At 37.2% G+C, this 22061-nt stretch overlaps 2 protein-coding genes across 2 annotated transcripts; one reads left to right on the top strand and one right to left on the bottom strand.

The window, feature by feature from the left end:
• Nucleotides 1-87: 87 nt before the first annotated feature.
• Nucleotides 88-15230, bottom strand: pah (phenylalanine hydroxylase). Its single transcript, XM_079868950.1, has 13 exons — nt 15039-15230; nt 13758-13874; nt 9432-9615; nt 7278-7366; nt 6350-6417; nt 4316-4512; nt 4058-4193; nt 3849-3918; nt 2564-2620; nt 2340-2435; nt 1998-2131; nt 1796-1911; nt 88-863 (listed from the first exon to the last, which is right to left on the bottom strand). Exons 1-13 carry the CDS (start codon nt 15081-15083, stop codon nt 820-822), a joined length of 1353 nt encoding a protein of 450 aa, XP_079725076.1. The 5' UTR covers nt 15084-15230; the 3' UTR covers nt 88-819.
• Nucleotides 15231-20035: 4805 nt separating this feature from the next.
• On the top strand, nt 20036-21702 carry ascl1a (achaete-scute family bHLH transcription factor 1a). The gene is made up of 2 exons (XM_079868954.1): nt 20036-20769; nt 20868-21702. The coding sequence occupies exon 1, from the start codon at nt 20166-20168 to the stop codon at nt 20754-20756; it is 591 nt and encodes a 196-aa protein (XP_079725080.1). The 5' UTR covers nt 20036-20165; the 3' UTR covers nt 20757-20769; nt 20868-21702.
• Nucleotides 21703-22061: the final 359 nt, after the last annotated feature.

The raw sequence follows: 22061 nt of genomic DNA, 5'->3' as shown, positions 1-22061 counted from the left end.
ATATACAAAATTAGTAGTAGTAGCCCATCTTAATAATACAAATACTACTAATAATAACAATAATAATAAAAAAACATACTCATTTTTAATAATAACAACATAACTTTTATTCTTTTATTTTTAAATACATTTGACAATGCATGCATAACATTTAAGTCACAGATAAATGATAAATGCAGTATGCTGAATTGCGTCACAGTCAAGCGACACTGCAAATTATTAAGCTTTGGTTTAATAAAACATATGAACGCATGTAAAAATAAAAGCACTCCCGCCAATTCGTCCCGGCAAAATGCATTGGCTCAACAAGCCTTTGATCCTGTGATTCATTGATTGAGGGTTTGGAAAAATTACAGCAACATTGTGCGACAACAAGAATCAACAGCTGAAGCAAATGCTGGACGGTAGGCAATCTGTATTTCTGTATACGATTAAACTACCAAGATTCTAAAATAGTCTACATAGTAATGTGTCATATATAAAATAACAAATAGCCTATATTGCGAGATGCGCGCCTCAGAATGCCCGAAGCTTTTTGGTATTTACATGCGATTTGTTTTACATTTTTCGTGTTATTTCGTTATCTTACAGATAAATACGAGGTGCCTACATATATTTCGACTACAAAAATTAGGCTATAAATATTGTCTACTACATGCAATACGTAATGACTAATTTAATATTTAATAGCATGCTCACAGCTTGATTAGCAAAACTATATATAGAAGTGATGTTAGATGAGCCTAAAAAGCAATATATAGATGATGCTTATGAAGCTTTCTTTGATTTTCCAGCATTTCTTCTTTACTCCCCATCGTTTCACTCCATCTTCCGCAGAGCACTGCAGAGGACTGAGATCTCACCTGAAAAAATAAATAAATCAAATAAAATAATTTGTGGATTAAATTCAAACGTGCACATATTAACATAACAAATAAGGCTACAAAAAAAAAATGTTGGTCATTTGAACAACAAAACCTGTGCAAAAAGACTTGCTTTAGGCACCAATCATAAGATAAACACTTAAAAAAAGGGTGGTTGAATTTTCAACCTACTAAACTTAAAAATACAGTTTTATTGCTGTGTTTATATATGTGGTGCTCCTTGCACTTTTAACCACTTTGAATTTCACTACGGGTGAAGAAAATGAAGTTAAAACTCTGAATTCTGAATTTAAATATAAAATAAAAATAAGTAGAAATTATTGTGACAAGCTAAATGTTTCGAAACGAAGTTGTTATGAAATAATGGCATAAAAAGTTGTACAGCTCTGTAAAAAATCTCAACTCATTATATTTTGTTTCTTTTTTTGTATGGGCTTTTTTGTGTTTTCCCAAAAGTTGAGATAACTTTTTTTATTTTCTCAATTCAAATACATTGGACAAACCAATTGGATAAACACAGTAAATTAAGTTCATATATATACAATATATATATATATATATATATATATATATATATATATATATATATATATATATATATATATATATATACACATATATATATATATATATATATATATATATATATATATATATATTATTTTTATTTTTTTATTTTTTTTTACAGTGAGTGCTGATCTGACCCTTAAAAATGCTTTGTGGATGTTAACCGATTAGTTTCTTTGTTACAATTTCTGATAATACATTTTTACAGTGTACTTTTAAAAAAAATTGTTGAATCCCCATCCCCAACTCTGAATTTCTACTGAAGATCCTGATTTTACTTAATTCCTTCTTGTCTAATTATGGGGAGGACACAGTTTAAGAGATCCATAATACTGAAGACGCACCACTGATGCTGTCAGCCAGGTCCTTCAGCTGCTGTGCGTTGTCCAGCACCTCAATGCTCTGTGTGTAGGGATTGTAGTGCACAGTGAAAGGTCTGGGAATGGTAGCAGCAAATTTCCTGTAATAAACAAATGCACATAGATAACTGTAAAAAGAACTCTGAGAGAAAGACCGATTTTGTTGATTTAATTGCAGTCACTTTACCTGACTTTTTCTTTGGCGTCCTCGAAACTTTCAGCCACAAAGTAAACTGGCTGGAACTCTGTAATGGGATACTTCTGCAGGCAGGTCTTCTCTGGATCGAAGGGCTGAAGTTTGGGCTTGTCTGTTAAACAGTACTGCAAGACAGTAGAATAACATCTAAATTTCAGTCTGATCTCCACTACGGCTTTATTTTTGTGCATCTGTGTATCACTCCCCTAGTCATACCATTAAAAAACATTCTCTAAAAGCTCACAGCGATAACCCAGTTTACATTGTTAAGTTAGACCCTATAAGAGCACAGGGCATGAACCAGGAAGAAGTAGAAAGGCACCACATAAGCACCTGCAGTTCGCCAAAAGATGAGAGCAGACCTGCACCGTAAGCCTTAACTTCATTCCCTTGCTTACACAGACCAAATTCCACAGTGAACCAGTAGACCTATAAATAATAATAATAAAAAACATTTTATAATCATGCAGCCCTTCTGAGAGAGCCAAATGTAACGTGTGGTCATAACTTGGCCTCAGTTAAAATGTGGAAAATAATTATTTTTAATCTATACTTACAGTGGCCAGCTTCTCTATGAACTCATCAGGGGCGCCCAAAGAAGCAATTCCGATTTCCTGATCAGACCGAAAACATCACATTTAGATATCATGACACTGATAAAATGCACATTTAAAATATAAAGTATCAAGCAGATATTTTATACGCAGCTAACAGGCCTAATTCTATGGAAGTCAGAGTTGTGTAACAAAACAGTTACTATTTACTCTTATATAGAAATACTGTTGGTCAAGAGTATGTTACAACATATGTCAGTAGGCTATATCATAAATTCACTTAATAAATTTAGGTCATTGTTAATATTGTCAGCAAGTTGTTGTAAAAGATGGAAATAAAAGAGCTGGATCTATTTGCAAGCTGCTTTCTTTAATCAAAATAAAAACAGGGGAAACAGAACTACATCTATACACTGACAAGCTCTGATAAACACTGAACCAAACACAGGGCTATAAAACACAGGGACATACTAGGGACTAAGGCCCCGTTTATATGTACATGGTTATTTTGAAAAATGGAGACATTTCCCTTCGTTTGTGCCCTTCGTTTACACGCAAACGGAGAATTCGCCTCTGAAACCGATTCTTTCTAAAGACTCCGGAGATTTTGGAAAACTTCGTTTGCACGTTTGCATGTAAACTGAGTTTTAGGCAGCTGACGTCACAGTATGCGACAGAACTTGCACCTGTGTCAAAAGTGCGACCAGAAAGAGGAAGTGATTCGTTGCTATTTTCGGGATTCTGATTGGTTAACGTGGGCTTGAGCTTCTCGTTACACTGCCACCTACAGGTTTGGCATGCTCTTGACGGCGTATATACACGGGTTCGTGTAAACCAGGGGTGCCCAATCCTGCTCCTGCCGATCGACTGTCCTGCACAGTTCATCTCCAACCCTAATCAAACACACCTGCCTTTAATTTTCAAGCGATCCTGATGAACTGTGCAGGACAGTCGATCGGCAGGAGCAGGATTGGGCACCCCTGGTGTAAACGAACACTTTTCTAAAAACTGACAGGTGTGCACGATGTTATTTTTGAAAACGGAGAGGGTGAAATGCCCGTTTATGAAAATAGCTGGCCACGTGTAAACGTAGCCTAAATTAAATAATTAACAAGACACAGGTGTAACACATGAGGGCAAATCAAAAACCATGGCAATTGATGAACAAAGACAAAGGAAACTGAACTGGGAACAGTGCAAAAGTAACTGAAACCAAATCCAGAACAGGCGTAACAATATTATATTATATTATTGTACAGTTACATTGAAGCACGTAATGATATCAAACCTGTGAGAACTGGGCAAAACTTGGGTCAGCAAACAGTGGGACATGACCCAGCAGCTCATGACAGATGTCCCTGAGGAAATAAATACATATTTTAGCCACTGTATAATTACCAGTATTTCCTATAATCACTTTTCACAATTATGAAATATATTTGTGACATTTATTTCACAGATAGAGATTTGTAACAGCTTCTTGGTATGTATACTCACGGTTCAGGTGTGTACATGGGTTTGGAGTTGTGGCGAATGTACTGGGTGGAGTGAAACACTCGGAAGGCGAGACCAGCTAAGAAGTCACGTGAGGAGAGGAGACCGGCCACGGGACGCAGACGGAAACCAGTGGATGCTGAGAAATCAACAAAGGGTGAGATATGTAGAGTACAGTTCAAACTATTTTATTTTATTTTACATACTAAATCCTCCTTTTTACATTCCCTTCAAGCCAGCTCTACTGTAAGATGATCTTACACTGCAGGTAGCGTGAGATGTCCTCTAGCTGCGGGATGTTGTCTTCACGGTACCCGCAGTACTTCTCCAGCAGTGGAAAAGCACGGTTGTGTTCACGGCAGGCATGTGTGGGGTACAGAGTCTTCAGCTCTCGAAAAACCATCCCCCACGTGGCCTTCTCTTCAACCGTGTATTCAACTTGTGGAATAATCTGTCCGCTAACAGAGGAGAGAGATGCTTAGCTCATGTTTAGGACACAATGTGTTCAAATACTTTTGTCAGAACTGTATAGTTTTATTATTTAAAACCTAACAAACTTTTGCTTTGCTTGTATTTTTTAAACTAAGATATTTTGTTTTATAATAAAAAAACACTTATAATGTTTTATCCATCCCAAAACCCAAAAATGAAAGTTCAAAATGTCTTAGTGTCTTAGTATTTTGTTGTTTTGGACCCTATGACATTGTATAAACACAAGCATCTTTTATGTTCCCCAGAATAAATGAACTCATATATGTTTGGGACAACATGACGGTGAGTAAATAATGTCAATATTCAACAATATTACTGATCTGCCTGCACTGACACCATTGTATGAGAACTGAACTGAGCTGGATGATGTTTTCTCCAGATCTGCTGTATAGATATATGAACTAAATTAATAACTAATGATTTGGTAACACTTTACAATAAGGTTCATTAGTTAACGTATTAACTAACATGAACTCACAATGAGCAATACATTTGTTATAGTATTTATTCATCTTTGTTAATACAAATCCAGCTGTTCATTGTTTGTTCATGTTAGTTCACAGTGCATTAACTAATGTTAACAAATACAACCTTTGATTTTAAACTCCCCGTGAACCGGAAGTTGCAAACGACTTTTCTCCAGTGTTATGACGTATTTCCAAGTGAAAGGGAATATTGAACAAAGGGCAGGGTTTTACTTAGCGCTCCTCCTCTCAATCTCTCGCTCATAACAGACTAACGGTTTGAGGGGAGTGGTTAAGCGTTTTCAAACCAAGCCGTCAAACCTACGTCATCAGAAAAAGACGCCATTCCAGACCGGAAGAAACTTTTCAGATTTTGATTAAAGATTACCATGGTAAAAAATTTTTTTTTTATTTATATTTACTTGCACGGATTAATTGTTCACCACAAGACTAGTAATATGCGCTAACAAAGTAAATAGGGTCAATTTTGATTTCATGGGGACTTTAATAATGTATTAGTAAATGTTGAAATTAATATTAACTAAGATTAATAAATGCTGTAGAAATATTATTCGTTCTCAGTTCATGTTAACTAAGGTAGTTAAGGAATTTTAACTAATGAACCTTATTGTAAAGTATTACCAATTATTTTTACAACAGAAATGAATCATCATTGTTTTGCCAAAACAAACTTTGTTGCATTATTTTCCAGTTATCACTGTAAAGCTGCTTTGAAACAATCTGTATTGTAAAATGCGCTTTATAAATAAAGGTGACATGATTTAACACGACATGTCCCTTTAAGATTCCAAATGCTTGTAGGCTTCCACTGTATTTTTTTATACCAAAACAGCACTAAAACAGGGGTGTAGCTAACTAAACACCAAGCAAATGTTGCTCACATTGTTGTGTAATCAGATTTTAGCTTTTAAAATGTTGTAAGTAACTGAAATAAGCACAAATGTCAGGGTACGTCAACACACTAAGCATACATGAGCTTGCACGTCATATCTGTGTGAGAATAAGTTTAGGAGTGATGAGTGGTGTTATTATTGATGGAGCGTGTATGTAAATGTGAGCTTCCTCAGGGGGCGTAGCATTCAACGCTCCTGCCCTTTGTAGTGGCCGTGTGAATAATGCATCTCAATTATGATGACAAAGCTCCCGGCGCTCCGGACTGCGCTGAGACCCTGTAATTTAGCCCTTTTGTTAGGCAGTAGGAGTAATTTTCCATAGAAAGCACAACAAAACAACAGGGAAAGCGATAGAGGTGGGGACAATCCCTGTTGCCTATGGGAAAGTGGGGGAGAGAGAAAAGAACGGTGAGGGCAATAGTTACTGTCTGTAGTTGTAGGCAATGTCAGCAAATTCCTTCCTCCTGGCACGGTACACGGGGTCCGTAAAGCCCTGTGAATGAGAGCGACGTTAGGGTGTCTGATCTGGGATCACAAAGTGGATCTATGGCTAGTTCTGATCTCTCAGTAGCCTTTGACAGTATTACTCAGTCTGATGCAGAAGACTCATTCAAATGAAGCCTTTGTAGAGTGTTTGCTGCTCATGATGAATGCATTTCAGTTTAATGACGGCTGGAAAGGGGCAATTATTTATAATTACAGGGGCTCAATTAAAGCGATGACATCAATTTGAGGGCCCCCGCCCGTTTCCATTAGAATAGAGAGTGATGCAGATCCTGACTGTGGGCTTTTAGCGTCGCATGGACCAACTACGTGTCAACAAAAATACACCCACACACGCATGCGAAAGCGTCACTTTCGCTCTTTTCTCTGATCATACAGACGGTCACTTCAAAAACAGACAACACACACACACACACACACACACACACACACACACACACACACACACACACACACACACACACACACACACACACACACACATGTCTGCACTATCTTTGTGGGGACTCTCCATAGACGTAATGGTTTTTATACTGTACAAACTGTATATTCTATCCCCTTACACTAACCCTACCCCTAAACCTACCCATCACAGGAGACATTCTGCATTTTTACATTTTCAAAAAAACTAATTCTGTATGATTTATAAGCTTTTGTACCCATGGGGACCTCGATTTAGGTCCCCACGGTGACACGAGTCCCCATGAGTCTGTGTGCATTCAGGTTTAAGTCCCCACCGGTGTAGAAAAACATGTCCACACATACACACACACACACACACACACACACACACACACACACACACACACACACACACACACACACACACACACACACACAGTGTCTTACAGGATGGTCTGCATCCAGCTCGGACCCGTAACTGAGAATCTGATTGGCAAAGCGGTCCATGTCCTGGATGACATTGGGGAACCATGGAACTTTAGATGAGAGGGGGAAAAAAGAAGAGTGTTAATTAAAGGAATATTCAATGCGAGTTAAGCCATATTGATAGCACCCTATGTGAAAAAGAAACACACTTTAGCACATGAAATGAAAATAATATATACTTTTACTTGTAAGTGCGAACTGAATGTAATATTTTTGGACACTTAATTGCATGCTAATAGTAATTCAATAAAAATGTATTATAGTTTAAATTTAAATTAATTGTAATTTCATCATTCATTACCTATTTTCTTTTATATATGGTTGAAATGTACTCCTCAATGTAATGACAGGTAAACTAAATGACAATTTACTGTCATTTCTACTGAAACTTGTATGTCATGTATTTAAATATATTTACGGTAACACTTTACAATAAGGTTTCATTACTTAACATTAGTTATTAGTTAACATGAACTAATAATGAACTGCACATCTACAGCATTTATTAATCTTTGTTAATGCTAATTTCAACATTTACTAATACATTATTAAAATCAAAACATTAGTTCATGCACTGTGAAGTAACATGAACACACAATGAGCAACTAACCTTAACAAATATTAACAAATACAGTAACAAATGTATTGCTCATAGTTAATACATTAACTAATGTTAACAAATAAAACCTTATTGTAAAGTGTTACTGTATCACAGTTGTAATGATGAAGTTGCAGTCCTTTAAAATGTATTAACTTTAAATGTAAGATCAAATAACAAACTGCAGTTAAAATTATAATCAAGTAATTTACATTTGCTTTAGTATGTTAGTCAACACATCAAAATAAGTGTACTTCTAAGTACACAACAAAAGGTTATTAAAACTATAACGAAGTAAAACTTTGACTTTTCACTTTGTTACAAAGTGCACTTATGTACAGTGGGGGGTTTTTCCCAATTAAAATGACATTATCTCCTTTTTAAACTATATTTTCAATACAATTAAGTGCACTTCTTTTCACAAGGGTATAGTAATGCACTTACAATGGAAGTCTATGGGGCAAGGCACTGCACAAGACTAAAATATTATAAATGCTAATGTAAGAAGAGTTGAAATTACTGATTATTCGTAACTATTCCCAAATGTCACTCATGGGAGTAACATTTATCCACCTAGAACACTAGTCCCACTACTAAAAAAAGACAATTTAGACACCTTTACACTTAAAATAACACACATTTCTGTATAGATGAAGTTTGAGAAAATTAGGCGGTCTTCCTCTTATAATCCTCCAGAATTACTCCCCAAAGACTTTCATTCAAATTCCTGATTTCGGTTTCAATGAGATCTATAGTGTTTCCATTCTATGAGTTTTTATTAAATTGAGATTAATTAACTAAGATGTGGATATGTGAACTTGCTAATATTGATTGGTCGCTAACATTGGCATGCTAACAGAGATGGATGACACTGTAGTAAACAGCAAGCATTGTGTGGAGAATGAGCCAGTCTAGGCTATGAGGCTAAATCTCGCTCTACAGCAGAGCTGTGTATCGTCTAGATTTATGACAGTTAAACTCTTTGGAGGTCCAGCCATCAGCACATAGTTCAACAGTGAGCCTGAGGCGTTCTGAACAAAAGGCCAACAACTGAAGACCCTGACTGGTTTTCTTCATCGGCCATAAATATTCATAAATGTCCCTGCTCTGTGTTTTCTTATTGTATAGAGGGGGAAATTGTGATGGGTCTGTTGGTCTGTCAGTCTTTGTTTTGAACTTTGACCCCCACCCTGCTGAACTGACTCTTGGAGTGAAACAAGACATTTCAGTCCATCTCTAAGAGTCTGTTTGTCCTCAAAAACTAAACTAATGTAATTCTGGAAACAACCATAAGAGAGGCTGAGAGCAAGGGTCTTTGCCATCCATCTGCACAATGACATTTATGAGCGATTACAACATGTGTTCTATTTCTGCTCTTCTTAATCTATACTATCCTATTCTCGCTCCCTCATTTGCTCTCTCGTTGTGTTTCTCTCTGACCTCAAAATGCCTCAACAGCTTTTTTTTTCTCATTGGGAGCGATGAGTTATTCTACATACTGTTGCCCTGTGTCTCACCTGTGTCTTTCTGTTTGTTGCGAGACAACTCATGAACTTGGCCACTGATCTGTGTGCGCAGTTTGTCAACAACTTCTTCCATTCCTTTACTGGAGGCTTGATCCACACTGATGAAGAACTCATATTCTTCTTTGTTCTTGCGTGATGGACGGGACTCAATGTGGGTCAGGTTAATTCCTTTCTCCTGCAAAATACAGACAATATGTTTATATATAAATGTTTCATTGTATTACATAATTTAAAATGATTCAATGTGCTATATTAAAATTTCTGATTATATCAAGTCTACTGCTTGTTCGGCTTATTTCAGAAGGACAATATTTCATATAAACGTATATATATATATATTCACTCTAATTTGTATTACAATCAAGGGAAGTTTTTTCATATTTACTCCTGTTTTAGGATGTTTGAAAATCTGACAGTTGATTTTACCTCAATTTTTAGTCACATTCAAATTGTATAGTCTTTCTTCAAATAGAGAATAAACACTAGGTGGCACTCCAAGCTAGTCCATCTAAGGAAAACGCAACTAATTACAAAATGTGTAAAAAGAACCACGAACATGACATGATTAAGAGTGTTTGATAGGCTTCTGTATGTGGTCTTCTCTTTTCATAATTAACTTGGCATTTAGTAAATGACTGTAATGCATCAGTAACCGCACTGTACTCAACTACGCACACACAAATGCGCACACACACAATGTTGGTGCACTCCATGACATTCAGTTTTAATTCTGTACAAACTGTATATTCTATCCCCCTGCACTTACCCTACCCCTAAACCTACCCATCACAGAAAACTTTCCGCATTTTTACATTTTTAATACAAAATTGTTTAGTATGTTTTTTAAGCCATTTTGTATTACGAGGACTACCAGTGTAATACCTATGTCATTATACAAACTTCATAAATCATATAAACAAGCACACACACACACACACACACACACACACACACACACACACACACACACACACACACACACACACACACACACACACACACACACACACACACACACACACAAACACACACACACAGGGACATTCCACTGACTTGTTTTTTACAAACTGTTTTTCATACCCAAACCACAGAAAACTTCTTGCATTTTTAGATTTTCCACCAAAAAAAAAAAAAAAAACACACAAAAAAATCACTTAGTGTGATTTATCAGCTGTTTACCTCATGGGGACCAAAACATTTCTCCACAAGACATTTTGTCCCCATAACAAAGGTTTACCAGGAAAAGAAAAAACTTGACATTTAGTAAATTACATCACAAACTTGCACACACACACACACACACACACACACACACACACACACACACACACACACACACACACACACACACACACACACACACACGCATGTGACATACACATTTTGGCAGCAACTGGGACTGACTTGTGCAGCTTTTCTTCAGCCAATAGGAGTGAGGGTGTTTTTGCACTGTTTCAGCCTAAATGTGTTTGTATTTATGAGTTTTTATGCACACAGAGGGAGGACACTCATTGCTGTTTGCCATAGGCCCGTAGAGAAGGCGGATGGGGTTTACAATACCTTGGACCCTCTCTGGTCCTTTTTCATCTAAAATATTTTCCCTCCCTTTCCATGTGGTACTGATTGAGTCCATATGAATCTACATCCTTTACCACTCAAAACACAACACAGCAGAGAATTGCCGCATTATTTTTCTGCATGGTTGGCATTTTTTTTTTGCAGTGCTGAGTTATTATAACTTTGTCCAGCATGTCAACAGGTTCAGTCAGAACATTTGTTGTATTCGTTCTGTTTTTTTGTTTTTTTTTACATGTATAATGCCACAAAGCCCCTGTTGATATTTGGTCCACATAAAATAGTTGATAATACATGCTGGTCTATTTGTGGTTATTTCTGGTCCTAACAATCTAAAATATAAGGATATTATGATATTAATTAACAGTATAATTGGTATTGTATTAATTAATAATGAATAGGCTTCTGCACAGCATTATATTATTAATTATGAATAAATTGTCCGATATGTTGTTCGAACTGGAAAGAAAAAATAACTATTATTCACTATAACTATAACCAACCAATCAGTCTTTCATAAAGCACCCTTTCCCCTCACAGCAACTTCAATGTGGGCACAGGAAATTGTTTTTACTTATAGGTCAAAAGTGTGCGAAAATTGAGGGTGGAGTAGGGGGTGTTTTAAGGGGGTGGAGTAGGATGGTACAGAAGAACCAATCAGAAGCCACAGGCCAAGCTTTTATCTTTATAGTAGCATTAGGGGGTGCAAGTTTGGCCCATATCCATTATTGACTTGCACGAAAGCACAGAGAAGATTCTAGGCTTTCAGGATTCTAGAGTTTCAGGAAAGCACTGCATGTATTGGCATGCAAAATGTTGTGTGCACTCAAAAAAAAAAAAAAATTATAGTACTTTGGACCAACTTACTCTAATTTGTTAAATTTTCTCACATTATATTTTATATTTATATAAATTTTGTTTTAACATTAATCATAAATGTTAATTTTCCCAAAGACAAAAACATTCATATAAAGTAAAATGATTAATTATTACAAAGACCACCGTACTTATCCAATTTATTCTCTTCAGACATAAGCCAAAATGTCAATGTAGGCCAATATATTTATATTTTGGCATTTTACAATTTAATTTCACTAAATTATCTATAAAGTCTCTTCACTTGAGACAAAAACTAAAAAACATTTTGTTCATTTAATTTAGTCTACTTGCTATAAATAAAGACAACTTCAAAAGACCTTAATGTTTATTGTGATGTCTTTTTAAAATATACTGTATATTACTGTTTAAAAAAAAGTCAAGCGAAAAATACTATTTAAAATGTTTTTTCTATGTAGAGCATTATTCGCTTTTAGAAAAAAAAAAAACAGAAAAAAATATGGTATAACTAGATTTAGACCACCTATTTAAAAATGCACTTTAAAGAAATGACACATTTGTTTCAGTTTTTTCATTGTGCTTTCGTAGTTATAATTTCTTTAAATACATTCAGTCAATAAAACCTGCCATCTACTTGGGAGTACGCTTCATTGCACGTAGGCAGAAGAAAAGTCAACATGCAGAAACAAAGTGTACTGAACTTTGATACAAGTAGGGAAGACTTTGGAGATGATTCAAGGAATCTTGGCATTCTTACAGGACACAGGCACTGTGTGCGTCCACATGTGTTCGTATGTTGTGATACCTTTAATTGTTTAATTGTTGATTCCTATCAATAATTGTCTGAGTGTTTATCCTACAAAAAGAAGAAAATAGGAAAAATACCTTATGCACAGCTTTTGGACAATAAAAGGATCTATATTAGAACCTCAAATGTACACATTGACACCCAGTGACAAGCAGATGTAACCCTAAGGTACTACTTTCTTCTGATTGTGAGTCTGGGTGTAAAATCCTTTCATCTCAAAACACAATTCTGCTTGATATTATTGATTTTTCTATGTGCTTGACAAGTACGGAGTGGACAGGTCACAATGTTCGTTCACAATGTCCTTAAGCTTTGTCTCTGCCTATTATTGCTCTTTTTATTCTCAGAATAAAAGGGACAGAGCTGTCACTGGGGCAGTACCCTATGGTACCCTAAGTTACTAATATGTACCTTTGAGGTACTAATATGTATTATTTAGGTAATATTCAGGTAATAATATGTAATATGTATAAACTTAGGGTACTGCCCCAGTAACAGCTCTGTGCCTTTATTTTTTTGAGATTTATATTTTCTGAACTCATACTAAGGAGTACAGTATATTATACAAAACAAAACTTCAGTGTCAGTTCACTACATCTACATTTATTTGATCAAAATACAATAAAATACTGATATTGTGAAATAAATAATAATAACTGTTTTCTATTTGAATATATTTTTTAATAATTCTGTGATGGTAAAGCTGAATTTTCAGCATCATTACTCCAGTCTTCAGTGTCACATGATCCTTCAGATCCTTCATTCTGCTCAAGAAAACGTTATACTACACACACTAACATCATTTTAACAATACAAAGCTGGTTGAAAATCTGCAAATTTGTCCTTTAATATGTCATGGTGTTGTGAGGTCAATATTTCCTTGCTGTTTTATGAACTGATGGCATGTCATAAACTTCTTTAACCCAGCTGAATGTACATAATGTGCACAGTATTGCCTAATACGTCCTGTTCAGTGTTTTGCATTTCTGTCCCACTATCATTCCAATGACCTTGACCATGTTTTGGCTTTAGATAAACGCAAGTGTATGTAAGCGAGAGAAAATGGAGAGATTTGTCATTTGTGTCAGGATACTAACCTCAAATAGTTTCAGAGCTTTTACAAGAGCGCCAACCTCCTCTTTCAGAGAGAAGATCCAGGACACCACTCCTGATTTGTTTAATGCTTCTTCCAGGTAGGATGAGGTCAGAGAGCCCTGTTAAACAAGCAGATCGAGACACTCACACAGTTGCACTCTTCACCATCAACACGCATCAAATGAGTGCCGAACCATGATTTAAAATGACATTTTTTAGGGCTTTGCACTTGTTTTATTTGATCAGCATCCACATTTATTTCTTTTGTCCTTGAAAAGAATATTAGTTAATCTTTCCCATAGTGCCAACGGACACAGAATGACCCGTCTCTGCTTGTGTAAATATTTTTTTTTTTTTTTTTTTTAAAGATGCAACCGTGTCTGTTACACATTAGCAGCTAAACTACTGATGACTAACTTTCAAGGCACACTCACCTTTCTAAGTAATTGGAAATTAATGTAAAAATAAATTGTATTTTTGTGTATGTAGGTTTGTGTATGTTTAGAATTAGGTGTATAATTATCTTACCATTGCATAATCCTAATGTTGCTTCAAAAGTAGTAGTAGTGTATGTGTGTGTGTGTGTGTGTGTGTGTGTGTGTGTGTGTGTGTATGAGCAGAAGGACTTTAAAACTCATGACCAAAGTCACACTCACATTCCTGTGAACCCACATTCCGTTGAATCAAAATGTTGATGATATCATAACTTTCCCCCCTATATTTTGCCATAATACACTTTAAAGAACAAAATAAACCTCAGGGCACCAAAAATTAAAATTAAGCAAACATTAAAGCAATTATTGTATTATTGACTAATGTTTCTGATATTTCATAACTTTCAATTCAAGTACAATATACACCTTGAGGCACCCAAATTTTAGCTTAAAATAAAAATAAAACAATGTATTATTGACTTATTTGAGAGCATCAGATTAATATTTCTGATTGCTTGAAAAATGATCAGTTTGTTCTAATGGACTTTCAATGGATGCTACACTAAGCTTGCCTTTGTTTTGTGGTCTGGAGAGAAATTTCCAGTCAGGTCTGACAATAATAAGTGAGTTAGACTTTCTTTGACAAAATGTAGATCCACACAGAATTTACACTTTGACTTTGACAATTCTAAGCTTCAACCAAGTCAGCATGTGTTTATTCTTGTTTTGTTTTTCCTCTAATGTTGGGGAAGTGCTATAATAAATACATTATTTCAAATAATACAGCAACATAAACATAATAATAGTCTAGTTTTAGAATAAAAGATCTAAAAATAGAAAGTTGTTCACCTTTCTCTCCGGTTCCCCGTTCATCTGCTTGAGACCTGCGTCCATTCTTGCTTCAGTCCTCAGGTGGTGTTGATTTGCTGGATGCTTCTGTAAACTTTGTACAAACCATCCAAAACTCCATCGATTTAAAAGTACCACGTGACACCACACCCCCTGAACGGGCCCGTGTGCCTGTCACGCGACGAGTTGCCCATAAACCGCGGGGATGTTTGGAGAATATCCAGTGGGAACGACTTTTCAGGGGGAGTTTTGGGTGAGGATGAAGTTCAAAGTCAGCATTTCGTAACGATTACTTTGCCCTTTTGCTTCTCTTCTTGATGTAATAATTTGATTAGTTACATAATTGATTTAATAATTCATAAAATTAGAAGGGATTGAATTTTCAAGATTGGAAAAAATGACGCAGGATCCCGTTATAAATTATAAAAAACTTTCTATAGGCTACATTGATGTTCTGTTTATGACCACGAGATGGCGCCAAGTTAATTGAGTCCAGCAGGTGAAGGGACGTGTTTAGCCAGTAAGTTACGAGAAAGAATTATACACTGATTTTAGGGAGGTCTACTTAATAAGAGTATTTATAGCCTATATATAGCACCGTCAATTATGTAAAATACTTTCTAAAACCAACACTAATGTCTTGGTTATATATTTATAATGTAGCTACTTGTCATGTTTTGTCGACGTATCGCATAGGCCTACTAGTCCTACTGTTGGATATATCCTCGTGTCGTGTCTGTTTGACGTCAGGTAAAATACACTTCTAAGTTCTAAATTACTAATAATGTAACTTTTGTGGTTATCGAAATGCTTTTCAAACACCATAGAAATATATAGGTATACTTGTATGTTAAAAAGGAATATGGCCTTATATCCCCCCCCAAATCAATCTTAAGCCAACGACACACACACACACACACACACACACACACACACACACACACACACACACACACACACACTGTTTTGCTATCTTTGTGGGGATTCTCCATAGACTTAGGCCTAATGGTTTTTATACTGTACAAACTGTATATTCTGTTCTAACTGTATATTATCTAGCCTACTCCTAAACATAGGCTACCCATCACAGAAAACGTTCTGCATTTTTACATTTTCAAAAAAAATCATTCTGTATGATTTATACATTTATTTAGGCATTTACTTGTCATTTGCAGAGTTAACACTGGGGAAAAGTGGGCATTGAAATGCTTGTGACGATTCTCAGACATGCAGTGACATTAACAGGACCATACATAAATAATCAAACTGGTAAACGTGAATATACACAAAAAGACAAAGTGGATGCACTGAGATATTAAAGTGACGTGCTATTCCACAGGTAGAACAATGTACCTCAATGTAGGTCCCCACGGTAACATGAGTCTGTGTGCATTCAGGTTGAAGTCTCCACCGGGATAGAAACACACACACACACACTGGTTCACTATCTTTGTGGGGACTCTCCATAGACGTAATGGTTTTTATACCGTACAAACTGTATATTCTGTCCCCTTACACTAACCCTACCCCTAAACCTACCCATCACAGGAAACATTCTGCATTTTTACTTTCTCAAAACAACTCATCCTGTGTGATTTATAAGCCTTTTGAAAAGTGGGGACCGCTGGCTGGTCCCCACAATGTAGGTGATCTCAGGTTTTACTATTCTTATGGGGACATTTGGTCCCCACAATGTAATATAAACAAGGGCACACATTACACACACACACACACACACACACACACACACACACACACACACACACACACACACACACACACACACACACACACACACACACACACACACACACACACACGACTTCACCAGTAGATGGCAGTAGGTGTCTGTACCATTTACCAGCCATTCTGTTAACTCCACTGTTCAATATAAAGAAGGCTAATAGCCTTTATATTGTACATGGGCTCACCATTTAAATAGCTAAAGATAATTAGACCTACACTAAATGTACAAAAATCGTACCAATACAATCAGTCCAATACAAAAACACTATTAATTTCATCAGCCTACTACCTCAGAAATTGATGTAAGAATAACATGTGATGACTAGGAAATGGGAATATTGCATTAGAATGTCTATATTTACACAGGAGATGTAGGACCATGACCAAACTACCTGATCTATTTAGAGTTGAAGTCCTCAGAAATTACACACTCTTCTTGAATGAACATCTGGACACAGTTATTACCCTTCAACACCTGCAGATGTTTTCAGGTAGGGTAAGTTTAGCATACAGTATCCCTCACTCTGTATAGAAATGTTATCACAAAAACACATCAAGGTATGGTGGTAGTTAATGCACATATTCAAGCTAAGTGAAATGAGTGAATGGCTGATATGGCCAAAACATCTGGCCTTTGCCTTATATTGTTAAGGGGAGTTAAACATCATTGCTGAAGTTTGTTTACTTCAAGGGGCCTACATAGAAAACATGCTTTTAAAAAGAAAAATGCCACTTTGCTGCAATTATGCATTTTTACATAAAAATGTAGTACAGTGTAAAAGTTGCTGCCTTAAATTTTTAAGTACAATCAACTTGGATGTTTAGGTCATTTCAACTTGAATTACATTCAACTTATTTTGATGAGTTAAAGCAATTTAAAAACATGTTGTCATTACTTATTGATCATATAATTGTTTACAGTGTACATATAAGATGAATACTGGTAAAGTTTCTGATCACTTTCTGATAATTTTTTTAATTGCAGTTGTTTTAAAGTGTGATACCAAATCATTTAGCCCCCAAAATTCTTCAAATTAAAAGTTGTTTGTGGTTCAATGAAGAACCTTAAACATCCAAGTATCATTTCCATTTTACAAACAGTTCTTTATAGTGGAAACAAAAGGTTCTTTAAATAATTCAGATGTTCAAATCTGTTAACAGCTGTTCATTTAAAGGTTTTTTGAGGAACCCAAAATGTTCATGCAAAAACTCCCTTTTTGCTCCAAATAACTGTTAAAAAACTTGTAGATCCTCTATACTGTGACAGTGTGTTTTATATGTTCAGTAAACATCGTGTTGCCTACATTATACTGTCTCTGCATGACTGCAGTGTATCGCGCGCTGCAGACTTTCATGCGCGTGCACATGGGTGTGAAGCACGCGCGCGCATTTAACAAGGAATCATCGGTGTTCGGTTCTTTCACGAATATGATAGGACCGTTTCAGTTACTTCAACATGCTCTCATCCAGAAATAGCAGCGCATAAACGCCACGCATCTGCTCCAAATAGCAGCAATGAATAGTCATTGAAGCGATAAAAACAACAACAACTTTACAATGTAGTTTTAACAGCTTACAAATTGAAATATAATCCTGCATATCAAACTCGGGGATATAGGAGAAAACAAACGGCTTTGTATGAAGTTGTTTTGTTTTTATTATTTTACAGCATTTCTCCGAGTGCAGAGGTGTTTCAATAGAAGTTCAGACGCCCAGATGTCATATTAATTATTACACCCGGGAATGACTGGAACCTTCCCTGAGCCTAGAGTATCATGAAAGAAAGAGGGGCTTACAAAACGCTAATTGGACTCTGCAAATGCACTGACAGAGCATGGTGGATATGTTTCAGAGAGTCCCAGCCGGAGTGAATAGAACCCACGCTTCTTTTCTAAACGCCCTTGCTGCTCTAAAAAAAGGAGAAGGGGGGGAAAAGAGAGAGGGAGAGAAAAGAAAGTTGGAGGGGGCTGGGTGCTTGAATGCTGGCCTGATCTTGAATGCCTCAGCCAACTAAGAGAAATTACACAATTTATTGCACCCCCTCCCTCTCCACTCCACATGCATCGCGCGCGCACACAACACCGGCGCAGGCAAAGTCATTCAAACAAAGTTGGTTGAAAGTAATGTGCCATTATCATGCTATGAATGAAGCGAAATTAATCGAGAGATATAATGCAAGTAAATAGAGTGAATAAATTGTCGGGAGCTTTTCTTAACGCGCGTCCACAAAATAACCCATTCGTTCCGCCTTTCCAGCTGTGATGATTTCTTATAATGACTGGCCAAATTCATCTTGCTCTGATTCCCTAAAGATTCTCTCTCTATATATGGAGCAATATTATGTGGCTGTAACGCGTTAACAATGTAACCGTTACCGTGACAGGCGTGAATTCATAACTAAACTATACATTTGAGTCTAGTGAAAGCAAAGTGCTTTGAATGAAGTTTGTTCGCCTCTGAATGGATGTGAACAAGTGGGTCTTATTCACAACAGCAGTTACAAATTGTTTACTATCATAAATGTTGAAAGTAAATGTTCTTGATTTCAAACACGTTGAAACCATCTGTCCTCCAAACTACATTTGCTATTTTTCCCGTAAATGTTAGGTCAGGGCAAGTTGTCATATATGTTTGAAATGTTAATTTCTTATCACTGATGCCAGTAGCTAGGCTATTTGATGGCCAAAACAATAGTTTGATAGTTTTCTCTCCTTATAGGCCACATTTTCTATGAATGGTTTTGTTTCTAAACTATTTTTTTCTGATAGGTAATGACAGGTTATATTCTGTCATTATCATAAAAGCCTAAAATTTGAACAAATTCATGAACCTTCGAGTGTATATTTTTAAATACACTACAGTCCATCGTCTCCGTAAACATGCTCGATTCTTTTTTTCTCAAGCTTTGTCCGTGTTTTAACATTATTAATCGCCAGTTTAATGACGCGTTTCTCAATTAAGCGCCATCATGAAAAATCGAATTGCGCCCTTGTTTAATTTTACAAGGTCACGGGAAGCCTTCATTGCAGCTCGAAGTTAAGTGTGTGCGTGTGTTTGTTCTCCGAGAAACACTTGTCATAACCGAAAAACACCTCTAGTCATTCTTTACGAGAAGTTGTTTACTCAGTGGCAGGAGCGGCACGCGCCTGGCGTACGCAAAGCAAGCGCATCTCAGGGGGCGTGGTCAGGAGAACGCGCGGCGGGCCGTCGGCGTATTGAAAAGGCCGCGCTGTTTCCATCTCCTAACTCAGAACAGGTCGAGAGTCCGGAGCACCCCTGCCCATTGAAGCCACACGTGAACGCCACGAGCAAGACGCACGGCCACTGGGCAGTCCAAAGAAACTTTTGTGCTTTCCCTCACTCTTTTTTCCCATCCGCGAAATGGACATCACTGCCAAGATGGAAATAAGCGTAAACCAGCAGCAGTTCATGGCACCTGCCTGCTTTTTTGCCTCGCAGAGCATCCAACTCAGTCCGACTGACAGCCAGTGCAGCAACAAGTCCGCATCAAAGCAGGCGAAGAGGCAGCGCTCGTCCTCCCCGGAGCTGCTCCGGTGCAAAAGGAGGCTCAACTTCGCCGGCTTCGGGTACAGCTTGCCTCAGCAGCAGCCGCACGCGGTGGCCAGGCGGAACGAGAGAGAACGCAACCGGGTAAAGCTGGTGAACAACGGCTTTGCTACTCTTCGCGAACACGTTCCCAACGGAGCGGCGAACAAGAAGATGAGCAAAGTGGAGACGCTGCGCTCGGCTGTGGAGTACATCCGCGCGCTCCAGCAGCTCCTGGACGAGCATGACGCGGTGAGCGCGGCGTTCCAGTCGGGCGTCCTGTCACCCACCATCTCCCAGAACTACACGAATGACATGAACTCTATGGCCGGTTCGCCCGTGTCCTCTTACTCTTCAGATGAGGGCTCCTACGACCCTCTGAGTCCAGAAGAACAAGAGCTCCTGGACTTCACCAACTGGTTTTGAACGTTCGTGAAAGGTTCGTATGAATCAAAACATCATTTTTGCAGCTCTTGCTGCGCTTTTACTATTTTGTTGTTCATGCAAGATATTCACCATGACATGTTCTCTTTCTAGGAAACGCATAAAAATCGCAGCACTCACTTGGGAGGAACTCGGATGTCCTCCAAGAACACAGCACTGCGTTTGCGCTGCAGTCCGGTTCGGATAGACACGAATCCACACCCAGAGATGGCCCATGCATACCGGCAAACCACGGATCCCGAGTGTCAGAGCCAAAGGACTAAAAGGGAAGAGCGGGAGACCAGTCCTTCCAGCGCATTCGCCCAAGAAATCTATTTTAAAATGACTTTCCACGACACTGTGGAAATATAAACAACAATAAGCAAACGTTGTTCTTTACCTATGCTAATGTAATCAAAGAAGGTTTGCCTTGATAGACCCCCTCACAACTCTAATATGCTTCCAACTTGGCGAATTTTATTATATGAAGTTCTATTTGTATAAAATGTTTTTTTGAAATATATTAAGCTATTTTTGTATGTAAGAGATTTATAGATGTTTTTGTACACATTCATTTTAATATGTATATATTTTTGACCTATAGCTTGCCGTAAATTGCTCATTACCTCTCGCTTATTCAGACTTATAGTCTCAAGTGCATCGCAGCTGGCAATTCCCTTTACGGTTGTGGGGGTTTTAGAGGAGTGTAATACTCAAGAGTTTAAATTTCAACACCAACGTGTCTTATTTAATAGGAATTATAATTGCAATTGTAATATGACTCGAAGTGATCAAAGGTTATGCAGCTATTGTCCAAACGGAGGTGTTTTGTGTCTCCACACTGTTCCACTTTGCCTTTACAATGCTGGGGTTTGCATCTTTCAGAAAATAAGAATATGCCTTATCTCCATATTATTTTCTACAGTTTAGTCTCATAATAAAAGTTTCTAAAAGAAACATGTTTTCTTGAGTTTGCTTGTGTACTGCAACCTATTATCTTGTTGATTACTGAAAGCAATTTTATAAGAACACAATCAAGTGTCAAGTGTAGATTTTCGTTGCACATTTTCTTTTTTTATGGCCAACAAAAGTGATAAGCCTGCTAAGCCTCGGCAGTCTGCCTGTTGTCAGGCAGGAGGAGACGTGACCAGCATACTGGACCGTTCCACAGACTGCATGCGCTCATAATGAATGCCAATTTGGAGAAGACAGCACTTTTGGAAAATAAACATATTGTTGGCTCACCCTACTAACACTTTTGTGGGTGAGAATGGCAGAGAGAGGAACAAGTACTCACATGAGAGTGTG

This window comes from Squalius cephalus (genome assembly GCF_949319135.1).
Source record: "Squalius cephalus genome assembly, chromosome: 4".
Classification (NCBI taxonomy): Eukaryota; Metazoa; Chordata; class Actinopteri; order Cypriniformes; family Leuciscidae; genus Squalius; species Squalius cephalus.
Note: the sequence above shows the minus strand (reverse complement) of the source record. Positions and strands in the feature narration are given on the sequence as shown.

Bases quoted from the DNA above. Each gene is read 5' to 3' on its own strand.
- pah (XM_079868950.1), bottom strand. From the start codon at position 15,083: ATGGACGCAGGTCTCAAGCAGATGAACGGGGAACCGGAGAGAAAG. The intron at 9,616-13,757 runs GTTAGTATCCTG...TGTATTTTGCAG, and splicing joins AAGCTCTGAAACTATTTGAG to GAGAAAGGAATTAACCTGAC. The intron at 2,621-3,848 runs GTTTGATATCAT...CGGTCTGATCAG, and splicing joins GTTTTGCCCAGTTCTCACAG to GAAATCGGAATTGCTTCTTT.
- ascl1a (XM_079868954.1), top strand. From the start codon at position 20,166: ATGGACATCACTGCCAAGATGGAAATAAGCGTAAACCAGCAGCAGTTC.